The 16,454-nt window shown below is 46.3% G+C and overlaps 1 protein-coding gene across 1 annotated transcript; it reads right to left on the reverse strand.

Moving 5' to 3' along the window:
* Window positions 1-850: 850 nt before the first annotated feature.
* RAC3 (Rac family small GTPase 3) lies at window positions 851-14,655 on the reverse strand. Its single transcript, XM_075279393.1, has 6 exons — window positions 14,520-14,655; window positions 6,145-6,216; window positions 4,830-4,947; window positions 3,543-3,605; window positions 3,167-3,326; window positions 851-1,623 (listed from the first exon to the last, which is right to left on the reverse strand). Exons 1-6 carry the CDS (start codon window positions 14,552-14,554, stop codon window positions 1,493-1,495), a joined length of 579 nt encoding a protein of 192 aa, XP_075135494.1. The 5' UTR covers window positions 14,555-14,655; the 3' UTR covers window positions 851-1,492.
* Between the last annotated feature and the right edge of the window lie 1,799 nt (window positions 14,656-16,454).

Consider the following 16,454-nt stretch of genomic DNA (forward strand, 5'->3'; position numbering starts at 1 on the left):
CAGCAGAGCGGTGGCCACCATGTGGAGACAAAGTATTACTATAGTGAACGCAATCAGGGGTTTCTTCATCTCCCATGGACATCAAAGGGTCACTTAAAAATGGCTGACCGTACACATCAGATTAGCAGGAACAGCTGCCCATCTAACGTAGGAGGGTAACAACTCTCCACTGGTGGCTCATGGTGGCAGGAAAGAAGGGTTGGATTTCAACATGTCTGATCCTTATGATCTCAGGATCGGTAAGTCACCACCAAAGGTGTCTGGCACTAGCTTTCTCCCCCTTCCCCATTCAGAATACAAGCACGCTTGGCCTAGGGGGAATAGCAAATGGTGGAACACTATCTAAAACGTATGACCAACCTTGGGCGTAGGGGTTGGACTTCACGGATCGGACCCAGGGAGAACCAACGTAATCTTCCCTCCACCATTACTCCACCTCCACTAGCCTGTAGGATCCATCAATTCCTGTTTGTGCCAAATTCTGACCCTCCCTCAGCAGGACACCAAAGATATCTGGATTCGTATGACCAGGCCACGTTTTTCCACTTCTCAGTGCCCATTGGCATCTTTCCCTTAGACAGCAATGGCTTTGCCTAATCACTAAGAAATGGTGAGGGATGTGTTCAGACATGGAGGACACGGGCGTCATATTCGGCTGCAATTTCCACACAGCCTGTCCATCACAATTCTTGAAAAATTCAAGTGACCAATTTTGGCGTCATTTCTGGTGATCACCGATCGTGTTGGTTACATGGCGGTCGCACTAGGCTGAGCCCATCAGATAGACGAACAGAGTCAATAAAATCAAGACAAATTTTTTTTTTTTTTTTAAAGAAAATGTTATTTGTTGTACACCCATAGATATTAAAGTGTGCCACCTTATAGAAACAGCTTGTACATTCACAACACTGTTTTTCGCCTTCGCTACGTTGGCCGCCTGACAGAATTCCCACGGCTTGCCCATAAATGACTCGACAAGGTGTTTATATACTCACAGGTTAATACCAAATCGATAACATTAACTACATGATTCACAGATTTCTTGTAACCAGGACACAGAACAAGAAAACCAGACACATCCCCATGCAATAGAAATATTAGATGGCCAGTGATTATTACGCACCATGACACAGGCAGACCACCCTCCTCCTTTCCCGGTAAAAAGTTCAACTGCAGGTGGTGAACCGTTCCGTATAGCATCTCTGCTGTGCCATATAACACAGTGTCAGGTATGGCATATCCACGCAGAGGGGGGTCACACAAGTCAAGACCCAACACATCGCATCGGAAGTTCGAGTAGAAGTCACCCTCCTCCGAGTGGTTCGCTGTGTCACCCATCCCCCTCCCACCCCATGCTCCGTACATTCACAAAACACTAAACCACGGAAAACATCTGCAGGTCTCCGTCCACCCCACGTTCCGCTCTGGTGGGGTTTTTACGTCTTTGGAAAGAGATGGTATGAGTTTGGTCCAGCTTCCAGTCTATCGGTGCTCAGAAAACGGTACATTTCTTGCCAGGTCTTTTCACGGGGGGAGGACAGAGGACGGCGCGGATAGCTTCATCGAATACGGTCTTCAGACCACGCTGGGTGAGGGCCGAGCACTCTAAGTACTTGACAGAACCTTATACACACAGAACAGTCAGTTACCATCTGGTTCCCCGCAATACAACCCAAATCACATCGACATTAAAGGGATCCTATCATTCAGATGGCATTTTTTGTGCCCAACACGTCGAAATAGCCTTAAGAAAGGCTATTCGTTTCCTACCTTTAGATGTCTTCTCCGCGCCGCCATTCCATAAAAATCCCAGTTGCAAAGGAGTTCTCTCACAGCATTGGGGGCGGGCCCCAGTGCTCAAAACAGCACTGGGGGTGTGTCTAATGCTGCCAGAGAACTCTCCAGCACCACCTCCATCTTCTTCAGGAACGTCCTCTTCCTGTGTCTTCTTCCGGCGCAGGCGGTGAAACTTCAAGGCCTCGGGTAGAGCAGACTGTGCATGCCCACAGGCCACAAGAAAATGGCTGCTTACTTACTGTGTAAGCGGCCATTTTTCTTGTGGCTGCGGGCCTGCACAGTTGGCTCTGCCCGAGGCCTACAAATTTCACCGTTTGCACCAGAAGACGACACAGGAAGAGGACGTTCCTGGAGAAGATGGAGGCAGCGCTGGAGAGTTCTCGGGCAGCATTGGGGACGCCCCTGGTGCTGTTTGAGTGCTGGGGCCCGCCCCCAGTGCTGCAAAAGAACTCATTTGCATACCGGCAAAAACTGGAATTTCTACGGAATGGCGGCGCGGAGAAGACATTTAAAGATAGGAGACGAATAGCCTTTCTTAAGGCTATTCCTACGTGTTCGTCACAAACAATGCCATCTGAATGATAGGATCCCTTTAACTAGAATTTTACCCATAAACATATAATATTTTTTCATTCTAAGTTCTTGAAAATCCCATCCACACGTCGCAGAAAAATACACACACTGATACATGGCAATTTCCAACACTGTCGCAGTTTTGGAAATAGAGTGTCAATTATACCTACGGAAATGCCAGTGGTTTCCCCATAGGTATAACTGAAGCAGAAAGTTTGCAGAAGAAACCACGCTATTTTTTTTGCTACATGGGTGCCTTAGTCTTAAAGGGGTTTTCTGCGAGTTACATAATGATGACCTATCCTTAAGGCTGGAGGCGCCACGGGTGAGCCACGTCCACGTCACAGGCCAGTAAGGTTGCATTCATTCGAGAGTAGTCCCCAATGGCAACCAATCAGAACGTAGCTTTCACTTTGTGTTCTACACCCAGTGATTGATTGCTATGGGCAACAAAGACTGTTCTTCTATTAAATTAAACAGTTTTCCTAAATCTGGGCTGACCTGAGGCCTGTTCTGCGAGAATTTACCACCAGTTCCCTGAATCTACAGAACGTGGCCTGTTGTCCATATAAATTCCAAGAATTTGGGACCTGATTTTTCAAGTTTAGCAGCCAATCACGGCACTGCTTTCATTTCATAAACTGCCCTGGTCGCCCCCTGCAGGTGACAATTGACGAGTAAAATTTTATATGTAAACCAACTACCCCTTTAATGTGAGGATATGGGAGCAGTGGTATGATAATATATACTGAACAATCCAATTAGATCGCTTCCATTAAGATCTTCCATAGCTTACCTATTTCTCGTGCCATGGCTAGACCCTGGGGATACGTGATCGGAGATAGTCTTTTGTCCCTCAGCCGTTCAATAGTGTCTTTGTCATCCCTCAGATCCAGTTTGGTACCCACCAAGATGATAGGGGTGTTAGGACAATGGTGTCGCACTTCTGGATACCACTACAAGCATATAGATCATTATAACCTGATACATATGTATGTGTGTATGTATATGTATACACAGTGTATATAAGAAATACATCATGAAGTTTATATAAGGAATGACAATAGTTCATAGATCTATGACGCTAGACACTGTATGTGCGCTACTGTAATTATATACATGTATATGTTACATACACACATATATACAAATACATACATATATATTTTTACCTTTGCTCGGACGTTCTCAAAAGAAGCCGGACTGACAAGAGAGAAGCAGATCAGAAAGACGTCCTGGAGAAGACAAGAGCGATAAGATAGACTTACATAGGTGACAATGAACACTACGACCAATAAATATCCAGAGCCCAATATATCCGCACTACCGCTGTATATATGGTTTACCTGTTGCTTGCTGTGACAACTGAACTAAAGGGTTTATCCCAAAACAAGGAGCCCTGTGTATATGCTGCTAAGTGCATCTCCAGCACACCCGTATATTACATTCATATGACTAGTGACTGTATTCCTAGCAGCCATAAACGTTTTTTTAGACGCAGTAACATTTGGTGATAACACGCCATGTTCAGGGGTGATAGCGTCAGACCTAAGGGTATCAGCAGAAAGCTGCAGCGGCGACTCTTAAAAAGCGGTTATTTCTATGAGACAAACCCAGAAAGATAAAGGGGAAACAGGTCATTCCTCTTATGATATTTTTCTGGTGTCAGAAAGTTGCACATCTTGGCCGGTTCAAAAGTTTGTGACTGATGAAGAACAAAGACTGATGCAGCGAGGAAGCGCACCGACGGCTTTCTATTGGAGTGTAATACCGCACATCTCTGAGGACATGAAAATTTGTCTTTAAACCTGCAATCTACGCCAGCTGCTAGCAGTTTCAGCTAAGAGACTTGTACCTCTTAAAGTATAATTATAAACTAACTTGTCATAAAGGAATAGTCCAGGTGAATATAAGAAACTTTGTAATATATTTTATTAAAGAAATCTGTTTCCTTCTCCACTTACTAGGCTGAGTTACTTTTAAATAGAAGTCTATGGAGAGGGAAGGGGGAGGAGGCTTCTGGAAAGGACACACATACCGCAGCTGTTAAACTCTGCTACACTGTGGCTCTTGACATTGCTGTATCTTCAAACTAATACTCTACCATTGCACAGAATAAAGTCATTTAATAGCCACCTCTTCCATAGACTTCTATACAAATAAGGAGGAAGTAAAGAGCAGTTTGATAGGTGGAGAGGGAAACACAAACAGGTGGAAAGAATTGCGATGAATCTGATGCCGGAAGGGTTTAGCTCATGACAGGTGTGAAAAAAAAAAGTGGATCTTAATAACGTGTCCCTAAAGTCTTGTACAATCTTAAGATTCCCATACACATTAGACAGAACTCCAAATCTGCACAATTTATCATAGCATACAATTTGCTAAACTTCACCATTTACAAAATTTGGGTATATTGTCAGTCATTACACGGCAGCCAAGTCTTTGACCCTCTCACTCACCGTTTGAGGGTAGGACAGAGGCCGGAGTCGGTCATAATCTTCTTGACCCGCCGTGTCCCAAAGACCAAGATTGACTGGTTTTCCATCCACCATCACATTGGCTGAGTAGTTATCGAACCTGTGTGGGAACAGTCATCAAGAAAGCAACATTACATTTCTAAAAGTCTAAAAAAAATTAAAAAAAAAAACCAAAAAAACCAAAATTCTGTTTTCCAGAAGACGCTAGATAATCCGGAACCCTGGAAGATCAGGACCAGAAGAGAGATGTCCAAGGACAGAACAGTAAAGGTCTACGTCATGGTTGTACTTTGCGTTGGGTTTTATTCCCAAAGGACGTCGACTTTTATGGTTATACTTTACTATATTTTTTTGGATTCTCTCATGTCCTGGCAATTTTGGATCAAATGAAATCTACAATCTAGTGGGCGAGTTATTTGCTTCCACTGGTGCAGCTCTACAGTGAGGGCCTCATCATTCTATATCCAAAAAAACAGTGTTACCTCCCAGTGTCCAAGAAGGGCTGGCGTATCTCCCCTACTTCCACATCCACCAGGGTCTCTATCGTAGCATACGTGACCTGCCCATGTTATGTACCCATTACGTGACAAAAAAGTGGCATGGTCGGCATGTTGTGTTCTGACATCACAAAAACAGGGTGAGGGTAAGTTTCACACAGAGTTTTTTGGACCGAAACCTGAGGCGGAGGCTGCCTCAGGATCTGGTCCTGCACCGGCACTGCACCAGCATCCAGTCGCAGGCTCCGCTCTGGATTAGGCCCAATGAATGGTCCTAGTCGGGAGGAGGGAGTGTCTTCAGGCCGAATCGCAAGGCGAAACAGCCTGAAGAATGAGCATCTCGCTTCTTTTTCCAGGAGCCAGAACAAACTGGTTCCCAGAAAAAACACCTGACCGGCTCCCATGGATTTCAATGGGAGCTGTCTTTTTGGTCAGGATTTTGAGGCGGACATAGCCTCAAAATCCTGACCAAAAAACCCAGTGTGAACTTACCCAAACGCCCACCAAGCATGTTAATCTCCTGGACAAAGCCCTACCAAACTTGGCAAGTATGCTTATATCTCATCTCCCCGAACCCTGGGAGTATAGCGAAGAGTTCCCCAATGACACCGCCATCTAATTTTGGAGGGTTTAAGTGAAATTTGGCTTTACATGGTCCCATGGAAATAACATCTGAGCACAATCCCATCCATCCATCCATCCATCCATCCATCCATCCATCCATCCACCTGGGCTCCCATGTCAGGTTTCTAGTCCACAAACCCCTCACCCCTCCACCAGCCGATGTCACGACTACTCACACAGTTGGGATGTATTCGCCAGGGAAAGCGTTCGTTGTATAACTAATAAGAAGACAGGTTTTTCCCACCGCTCTGAGGAGAGAAGAAAACACCGGCATTAGAGTCATACACGTTACCTAGCCGTATAGAAGATATTCTAAGGGCTTATTCACACATCCGTGTCCATTTTCCTCCACAAACTATCCGCAGAAATGTCTATTTTTCATCCATTTACTGCCCATGTGTTATCTGGAAATTGACCATTTTGGGTCACTCCATTGAATAGAAAGATCATGCGACTCTACCGATTCCAATTCCAGAGCGTCGCCCCAAAAATGGTTCGTGAAAGCGGTCAGTGGGTTGTTGATGGTTTTCACGGACCCATTGACATGAATGAGCATGTTCTGCCTGGAAAACGGACAAAAAGAGCGCATGCTGCCAGGTCTGCCAAAATAAATGGGCGTCGGAATAGACATCTAGGGGCATGTTTATTAAAATGGTCGAAAATCAGAACGGTCGCAGTTGCCCATAACAATCGATCACAATACAAAATGAAAGCGGTGCTGTGATCGGTTACTATGGGCAGCTAAGACCATTTTGCTTGTAGACCATTTTAATGGACTATGCCCCATAAAATACAATGGGTCCGTGCGCGCAATGCCTGGACGAATAAAACCACCGATGCGTGACTGAAGCCTACTGCTCGCTCCTGTGACGTCACAGATTTCCTGCTGGCCTTTGGCGATGGTGTTTCGTCACGGACATAGGACCACCACGTAGCTAACATCAATGACATCATTTATTTTATTTTGCTTCCGTATATAGCGCCATCATATTCCACAGCGCTTTACATCGCGTTCCAAATTATTATGCAAATTATAATTTTTTCCTGATTTTCCTAAATGGTCCAAATCTTATCAAATTTTATTGGAGAAACTTCCCAAATAAGAAAACATCTCATTAGGCCAAGTTACACGATAACATAGGAGCCTTCTTTGATATCAAGCTAAGGGTCCATTCACACGGAGTAACGTGCCGCGTGATGTGGCACGTATACGGCGTCAGACTTTGCGCACCGTATGCGCTCCCATTGATTTCAATGGGAGCCAGGATTGTATACGCCGCGTTATTTTGCGACCGTGATTTTGTTGAAATCAATGGGAGCGTATATGGTGCGCAAAGTCTCACACGCTGTATACGTGCCACATCACGTGGCACGTTACTCCATGTGAATGGACCCTAAGGCCTCAAGTGTGCGGAAATGCGTTTTTTTGTTGTTGCCGTCTTTTGACCCAAAGCTAAGAATATCTATAAAGTTCTTTTACTTCTATCGTCTGCTCCTGGTTTTGGCTCAAAAAACGCAAAATCTGCAACAAAAAAAAGCTGCGTTTCTGCAACGTCGGGCCTCAGCCTCACAGTTCTTGCATCCATTGAACACGTATAAACTTCTTTGCAGGATGTCAGAATCGCCTCCCAGAACTGCGTTTTTGATGTGAACCGTCTCCCACCCTCATATATTTTGCTTGAGGATACTCCAAAGGTTCTCAATAGGGTTGAGGTGCAGGGAGGATGCCGGCCACAGGAGTTTCTCTACTTACATGCCCATAGCAGCCAATGGCTCAGAGGTCTTCTTTGTTGCACGAGATAGGGCATTGTCATGCAAGAAGATTATATTGTTACGGAAGGCACAGTTATTGCTCAGAGACTCTATATACTTTGCAGAGGTCAGATTCACACCTTCAGGGACCCTAAAGGGGCCACTGGGGCTCCACTTGATTCCGTGCAAAACATGACTCCGCCACCTCCTTGCTGACTTTGCAGCCTTGTTGAAACATGGTGGCCATCCACTACTCCATCCATGGTCGCATGACACTCACCAGTAAACATTTAGTCATCATGTCTGTCTGGGCCCACTGCAACGGTTTCTGCTAGTGAGCACTGATTGTAGTTTATGCACAAACTGCAAGTCCCTGGAGGATCCTGCACCTTGAGATTTGTGGGAGACCAGAGGCAGCGGCAGCTTCAAATCCCTGTTTGCTGCATTGTAATGGTATATTAGCAGCTGCTCTCTTAATCTGGCAGAAACCTTCCTCATTGTGCCTTTATCTGCACGAACCCATCTGTGCTCTGAATCAGCCACAAATCTCTTCACAGTACAATGATTACACTTAAGTTTTCGTGAACGATCTAAAGTTTTCATACCTTGTCCAAGGAATTGCACTATTTGACACTTTTTCTTTCCCATAGTTCTTGAAACCTGTGGCCTGCTTATTAATGTGGACTGTCCTATTGAAGTAGGTTTAGGCTAAGGCTGCAGCAAAAAAGCACCGCGGGAAAACCGCAGCAGCAAAGCATCACTGTATTTCTCTGCAGCACTTCTTACAGAACGTCAGCAGAGATTTTCTCTGCAGACTTTCTGCTTCTATTATATACATAGGGAAACTGCCAGCGTGTCCGTAGGTATAATTGACATGCCACGATTTCCAAAACTGCGATGGTTTTGTAAATCGCAGTGTGTCCGCAGCACATTTTTTCCTGCAATGTGTGGATGGGAATCGCTAGAATCCCACCCACCTTGCAGTGACTGTAAAACACTGAAATTTTTTTCTGCGCCACTTGCACCATGTGGGGCCCTGGCCTTAGGCTGAAGCCCCATGCTGCATTTTACAGTACCTGCAAATTGCAGGGGGGGGGGGGGGGGGGGACAGCAGAAGAAAAACTGGATTTTAAAAAACACCCGCATTTTCAAAAATTGAAGCATCTCAAATATAGCTGCGGAAACGCTTGTGTTTTCTGTGTAGGTATAGTAGGGCAGAAAACGGCAAAATTGCAATAAAAAGAGGTTGCGGAAAAAAAACGCAACGCATTTCCGCCGTGGTTTTTTTCCGCATCTTGCGTATATGGGGCCTTAGCCTTATTCACCATTAACAATTTACACCTAGAAGTAAGGCCGGGGTTGCATCGAACGTCTCCAGCAGACGTCCATCTAAAATCCAGGACTGCACTCATAAATCTTCAGGGTTCAGAGCTGTAATCTCCCCCATAATACCTTGCTGTCTCAATGTCTCCACAAAGCTTGTTCTGATGATTTGTATTCTGTTAAAAGGGTTTCCCGCAGCCAGAACAGTGAACGGGGAGCGAGTGGAGCTGTTCCTATACAAGTAATAAAAATTGCACCGCAGTTTCTCGGAACAACCGCTATACAGTGACCAGGGCTGCAGCATCGATCCTATTATATGAATACGAACAGCTGCACGCGCCCCCTGTCCACTGCTGTAACGTCCAGGGCTGCTGCTGGATCCTGTTAGGTCACTAGTATGAAAAATCCTTCTGGGTCTGGAAAACCCTTTTATAGGCTACGGCCCCACGTTGCGGAAATGCAGTGGAAACAGGAACTGATAATAATCTGATGCAGGAAACACGGCCCTTCTGCACTACATGTACTGACATAGAAGAGAGTTACAGTAACAACCAGCAGAAGTGTGAACTATGCTCAAGTACAGTCCTAAGTAATTATATATAATATAAATATATATATATATATATATATATATATATATATTACACACAACTACAGTATATACATCCACATCACAGCATATACTTTTCTTTTGTTTGCAATACGTGCAACTGGAAACCATGAATGGACCCTTTGGGTAGGTTCAGGCTGCGGAATTTAGTGCTCGTGGTGAAGCAGATTCTGCCTCAAAATCAGCGCCAAATACTGTCCCGAAGTCACCTCTCGCTGCACTCAAGATGAGGCAGAGATCGAAAGAGGATGCTGAAAAAATAAGGCTCCTTCTCAGAGCTGTGTGAACATACCCTTAGATTCATCAGTAAGGTCTTAATGGCCCATAAAGGGATTCTATCATTAAAACTTAATTTTTTTGTACTACCGCGTAGGAATAGCCTTAAGAAAGGCTATTCGTCTGCTAGCTTTAGAGGTCTTCCTTTTAGTATATAATCCGGTTTTCGTGGGTATGTAAATGAGTTCTCTCACAGCACTGGGGGCGTCCCCAATGCTGCTACAGAACTCTCCAGCGCCACCTCCATCATCTTCAAGAATGGGTCTTCTTCGCGTTTTCTTCCGGGCTTCAAACTTCTAGGCCTCGGGCAAAGCCGACTGCGCATGCCTGCCGGCCACAAGAAAATGACCGCTTACACAGTATCGTAAGCGTGAATCTTCTTGTGGCCGACAGGCACGCGCAGTCGACTGCCCGAGGGGAAGTTTGAAGCCTGCGCCGGAAGAAGACGCAATGAAGACCTGTTCCTGAAGAAGATGGAGGCGGCGCTGGAGAGAGTTCTCTGGCAGCATTGGGGATACCCCCAGTGCTGTTTGAGCGCTGGGGCCCGCCCCCAGTGCTGCGAGAGAACTCATTTACATACCAACATAAACCGGATTACATACCGAACGGTCACGCGGAGAAAACATCTAAAAGGTAGGAGAAGAATAGCCTTTCTTAAGGCTATTCCTACGTGGTAGTGAGAAAAAATAAAGTTTTAATGATAGGATCCCTTTAAACATGGATGTGAACGTTGGTTTTTGATGGGCATTTTGCATCCATTTTGTTTTTCATGGCTGATCTCCAAAGCAGATTTGTGGCGTTTTTCTGCACGGATTCTGACATGTTTTAATTCCAAAATCAGCACAAAAAAAACAAAACAAAAAAAAAAAAAACTTCCCGTAAACAGATCCTTACCCAACTGGATTCAGTGGTGAACCTTCTCGTAGTTGCACGGCTGCATTGATGTCACTGTATGTGATTGGGGGCTATTCACATGTCTCTTGCCTCAGCAGTGCCAAAGACAGCAGGGAGTCGTGTCGGAGCCCAGGACAGGTGAGTCACACTATTTCTTATGTATAATCACCTCCTCTAGACCTCCCCAATCATTATACTCTGGGGTCTGAAGAGACCCCAGAGTATAATAGCCAGGGCCAGCTCCAGGTTTTTAAGGCCCTTGGGCGACAGAGCCTCAGTGGGCCCCCTTGTAAAGGAGGCGGGGGAGTCGAGACACTGTGCGTTGCAGATGAAGCAAGTGACGTCACGCATGAGTGTGGCGTCACCAACGCCATACCTCCCAACTTTTAAAGAATAAAAAGAGGGGAAAAATGTGCGCCGCAGCAAATTTGGCGCCACCCACTTTTATGTTGACTCCACCCACTCATTCATTTATCATGTGCTCCCACACAGTATAATCCTCCTACAGTCACCCGTAAATTATATGCCCCCCTCCATCTCTCCCCCAGTTTCATATACACCCTTCCTCTGTCCCCAGTGTCATGCCATTCCCCCCTCCCCTTCATTTGCCCCCCCCCCCCCCCAGTTTCATTGGGCCCCCTCCATCTCTGTCCCCAGTTTCATGCCGTTCTCTCCCCACCCCCTTCATCTTCCCCAGTGTCATGCCGTTCCCCCCCCTCCCCTTCATTTGTCCCCCAGTTTCATGGGCCCCCTTCATTATGTTCCACCTTAATATAAAACAAACACTTACACTCACCTTCCATCGTTCCCCCGACACTCCTCTCTCCGCTCTCACTCCACTCACATAGGCGATTAAAGCAGGAGCTGTGAGTGCAGCTCCTGCTTTAAAGCCGCGGCCCGGCTTGCGTGTGTAAGCGCGATGTGATGACGTCATCGCGCCTACACACGCAAGCCGGGCCGCGGCTTTAAAGCAGGAGCTGCGCTCACAGCTCCTGCTTTAATCGCCTATGTATTCAGCTCATCGGCGTCCGTCAGACGCCGATGAGCTGAAATCGGGACAGGCAAGTGCCGGGGGCCCCCCAGAGGCTCTGTGGACCCCGGCACTTGCCCGACTATGCCGTGCGCTGACGCCGGCCCTGATAATAGCAGTTTCGGTTCGTCCTTGTTCGGTCCAAACAAAACCGCCAGACGAACCTCATGGGGTTTACCCAATACTTAGTCATACCGTAAAAGGGGAGACTTAAATAATTACCATTAATGATAAATTTAATAAGAAGTCCATTAATCACAATTTTAATTTACGGTAGGTCATAATCGCCCAGCCCAATTTTTGACCATCCTGAAGACTGAACATGGATGTAACGTGTGTAAAGCAATTGTTTGCAACCCGGCTCTTCCCAGCAGCTGGGAAATTACAACTCCCAGCAAACCCTGATCAGAGCTGAGTTCCAGGTTGCAGACCACCAGTACCGTCAATGATTTTCATTCAGACAGTCTATATGGGATTTGGGGTGCACATATCGGTTCGATCTGACATCTTTACCAAAATCTGTATCAAATCAAACAAGTGTGAACTACCAGCAAAGAAATTGTTTACATTTTAGCACAATAGAGGAGCGTTATTGATTGGAAAAACCTGTTTTTAAGGGCACAAGTTCATTTTATCCGGGGCTGGAGTTGGTATAGTTGTATTATCTATACATATTCCATCATAGCTGGGCGTAGGTGTGGCGCATCTTTTGCGCTAAAGAAGCGCCACTTTGCTCTTTCAATGCCCTGATCGCTACAAGAAAGTAGGCAGAGCGTGGCAGGGAAACATGGCGCGAGTTATACCTAAATTCTGCACCAGTCCCTGAGGGGCGTGGACTTCAGTTTTGACACACAGGGCCTCCCATAGTGCACCGAAATTATTAAGGGGCTGGAGTTGCCTAGTAATTCAGGTGCATGTAACACCAGCAGCGGAATGGATAAAGACTAGCGTCGGATATGCCAGTCTTAATAAAGTCCCCAAATATAACGTGGTTACCATAGTATATAGGAGTCGGAGTATGGAGAGACTCCGCAGCCCTACAAAACACATCACACAGACAAGGATGGCGGAGCTGCGCTCAACACGACATCTAATGAGAGTTATGCTTTGTTCACATCTGCGTTGGTATTCCATCCGAGGACCCCTCCTTCCCTGAACGGAATACCGAACGCAACTGCAAGTGCTGTGCAGTGAAAGCACACGGACCCCATAGACTATAATGGGGTCTGTGTGATTGCCGAGAGATCTCTGAAGGGAACATGAAGGCAGGAAAGTAGTTCACAATCTACTTTTATGTCCGCATGATTCGTGTGGGCAGCGAGCAGCAAGCACATGGACCCCATTATAGTCTATGGAGTCTTACATAAATGGCAGCCACGGTCAGTCATCCTTTAATTCTTGAATAATTCATAACAAATTACAATCCAGTAATTGATAAAAGTGAATATGTAATAAATCTAATTAGAATTCTATAATAAGATAAAGAATAATTAAAGGGGTTGTCCAGGGTCTAACGTTGGATACTGATGACCTTTCCACAGAGTAATTCATCAGCATCAGATTGGTTGGGGTCTGACACCTGGACCCCGCGCTGATCAGCTGTTTCGCCCTCTAGAAGCCGAATACTAAATAGATGGCCGGAAGTGAATGGGAGCGGGGGGGTTGTACGGCTGTGCAGTCAGACTCAGGTCACGGCCACTTTTGAGTGGAGTCGAAATCAGAAAAAGTTACCAAAGCTGCTTCAAAATAACACAATGATTGATTCAGAATTGGATTGTAAAATTATTATTATTGTACAATTAATTAGTTGCACAGTTTGTTACCTATTTCCTCCATAGGAATCAATCACTAGATTATTAATATGGTATAATTAGATGTATAGATTGCTACATAGTTACTAGACTAGGAATCAATCACTAGATTATTAACGATATTATAGATGTACAGTTTGTTACATAGTTTCCGTCATAAGGATCAATCACTGGCTTTCCATAAGGATTTTCCTGCTTCCGACTGACCGCATAGAGTCAGACTATAGACACATAGTGGGGTCGGAGTTGGCGGTTCGCTCCGACCACTCCGCAGCACTGCCCATGGGTGGCGTAAATCAGCATTGGGCACCCTCGCCCCATTGACATTGTAACATTACCAACAAAGGGGCATTCTTAAAGGGATAGGATGATGGGGGTGTTGGCCCTGACTAATGTGATGATATATATCTATACATGGGCTTGGGTTTCCAGGTGCCGGCATGGAACATAGAGCACAATCCATATATAAATCGCATCTATGGACATATATAGGAATCCTATACAATGTATACAGGCTATGCTGCAACAATCCTATCATATATATATATATATATATACTCACACCCTGGGCCCTGTATAAGGCATACATGCAGCATGTGGAGTGCAGGCAGATTAGGCAGCATGCTGGCAGCAGGTAGATGTCTGCATAGGGTGTAATGGGTGATGTCATGGGAGCCTATAGGGTGTGATCCTACACCTGCAGCACATACATGTCAGCACACACATGCACATACATGACCTGTGCACTATTACATGGGTGCAGCCGGGATGATACAGGAGAATTACACCCGGGCTCCGCCTCTGCATCACCGCACACCCGCCGGGTCACAGCCCCGCTGCCCTGTGGCCACTCACCCATCTCCCACCACCACGCATTTGATGGCTTGCATTTCACGGGCGAATGCGATCCGGCTGAAGGCGAAACACCGGAGACACCGGGAGCTGGGGAAGCCTGGACGAGCCGAAGTGATGGGAACTGACACATCCGAATGTTAACGGAAATAGCCGAGTGTCAGGCCGAACGGGAGCGGAAATAGACGAGACTGAGACCGCAGGCAGATATAGGGAGACGGAAAAAGCCGAGTGCTGGCGGAAACACACGAGACGTGAAGGATTGAAGTACCTACAGAGACGGAGACGGCCGAATGGCGAAGCGAAGGCTGACGGAAATACCCGAGAGGTGAGCCATAGACATGAATGGAGAGGCGGAAATACCCGAGAGGTGAGCCATAGACATGAATGGAGAGGCGGAAATAGCCGAGTGCATGTAACGTAAAGAGACTGAACTAGTGGTGGAGTTATGGACTCACATCACACTATATATTATATTACTATCAGGGGTGCAACTTGAGGGGGTGCAGAGGGTGTAGTCGCATTGGGGTCCCAAAAGCACTGGCATCAGTATTGAGATTGCAGCTTCCATCTGGCCCATAACCCAAGGAGACCAGGGGTGTAACTAGCGGGGTAGCAGCGGTAGCCGTGCTACAGGGCCTGGGACATTAGGGGGCCCGGCGGGTGTGTTTTTTTAGGCTCCACTCCTATTTACGTACCGGTCCACGCTCCTGCTCATGGCCGCCAGCACTTCCCTTTCTGCGGATGCGGCCGTGAGCAGAAGGAGGATCGGTAAGTAAGGCCGCGGGCCCGCGAACGCCACAAACACTGCTATCATTATACCATTTCAGATCTCCAAGGGCCAGGGGAGGTGAGGGAACATAAAAAACACTGTTACTTACCTCTCCTGGGCTCCGGAAGGCTTCGGGCCTGTTTGGTGACGTCACAGGCAGGGTAAGCCAGCATCATTATTAGAGATGAGCGAACACTGTTCGGATCAGCCGTTCCGAACAGCACGCTCCCATAGAAATGAATGGAAGCACCTGGCACGGCGACTGGCCGCCGGCAAAGTGTACGTGCCAGGTGCTTCCATTCATTTCTATGGGAGCGTGCTGTTCGGAACGGCTGATCCGAACAGTGTTCGCTCATCTCTAATCATTATGTGTCGCAATGCCGGCCTGAGTCAGGTGACGTCAGGTCCAACATTGCAGAGATCTGTGGGGAGTGCGCCGAAGCCACAGTGGTGTTTATGTTTGTAACCTCCCCTGGGTCTCCGCTCATTATACTCTGGGGTCGGAAAAGACCCCAGAGTACAATAATTGTTCATGCACGGTGCCTGATGGTTCCCCCAACTATAATGGGGTCTTCTGAAGTCTATCATATAGTATGTGAAACGTGATTGGTTTATTACCGTACATGCATAAACCTGCAGATAGGTATACCATACTATGGGTATTAATGTACCTTGCCCCTCTCACTAATTCTGTTGTGCCCCTCTGTTACCCCTGCGTCTGACCATGATGTGTTCTTCTATTCTTTAGGTGCCTAGGTTTTCCTCTTATGAATGCTGTGCTGTGTCTCCGCCCTGTTGCAGGCCTTCGGAAGTGCATCATGTGCATAGGAGAGGAGATTGGCAAATCTTGAGCATTGTCCAATTCAACCAAATCAGGTTTGTCATACTAAGATCATAGGGAGTCAGCCTGAGCTTGGGAATATGCTCTGCAAACGCATGAACGATGGGAAATGCAGAGGATTGTTAAAGTCATGTGACTTGATGGGAGAAACTGCGTTAGCGCGGGGGGACCGGACATGTCAAGAACGTGGCTAAATGTGAATGAAAGGAATAAATGGTCACAGAAATGTAAAATACGTAAAAAAAAAATCTTTATTTAAAATCAATTACAAAACGTAGAAAATGTGTTAAGTAAAAAATAAATTAATAATAAATCTCATGATTGG

The sequence above is a fragment of the Leptodactylus fuscus genome, chromosome 6 (assembly GCF_031893055.1).
Source record: "Leptodactylus fuscus isolate aLepFus1 chromosome 6, aLepFus1.hap2, whole genome shotgun sequence".
Taxonomy (NCBI): Eukaryota; Metazoa; Chordata; class Amphibia; order Anura; family Leptodactylidae; genus Leptodactylus; species Leptodactylus fuscus.

What these genes read in the sequence shown, in the direction of transcription:
- RAC3 (XM_075279393.1), bottom strand. Translation starts at nt 14,554, where the DNA reads ATGCAAGCCATCAAATGCGTGGTGGTGGGAGATGG. An exon ending in TGCGTGGTGGTGGGAGATGG is followed by an intron (nt 6,217 to 14,519) that starts GTGAGTGGCCAC and finishes TTCTCTCCTCAG; the next exon opens with AGCGGTGGGAAAAACCTGTC. An exon ending in CTCTGTCCTACCCTCAAACG is followed by an intron (nt 3,606 to 4,829) that starts GTGAGTGAGAGG and finishes TGTCTTCTCCAG; the next exon opens with GACGTCTTTCTGATCTGCTT.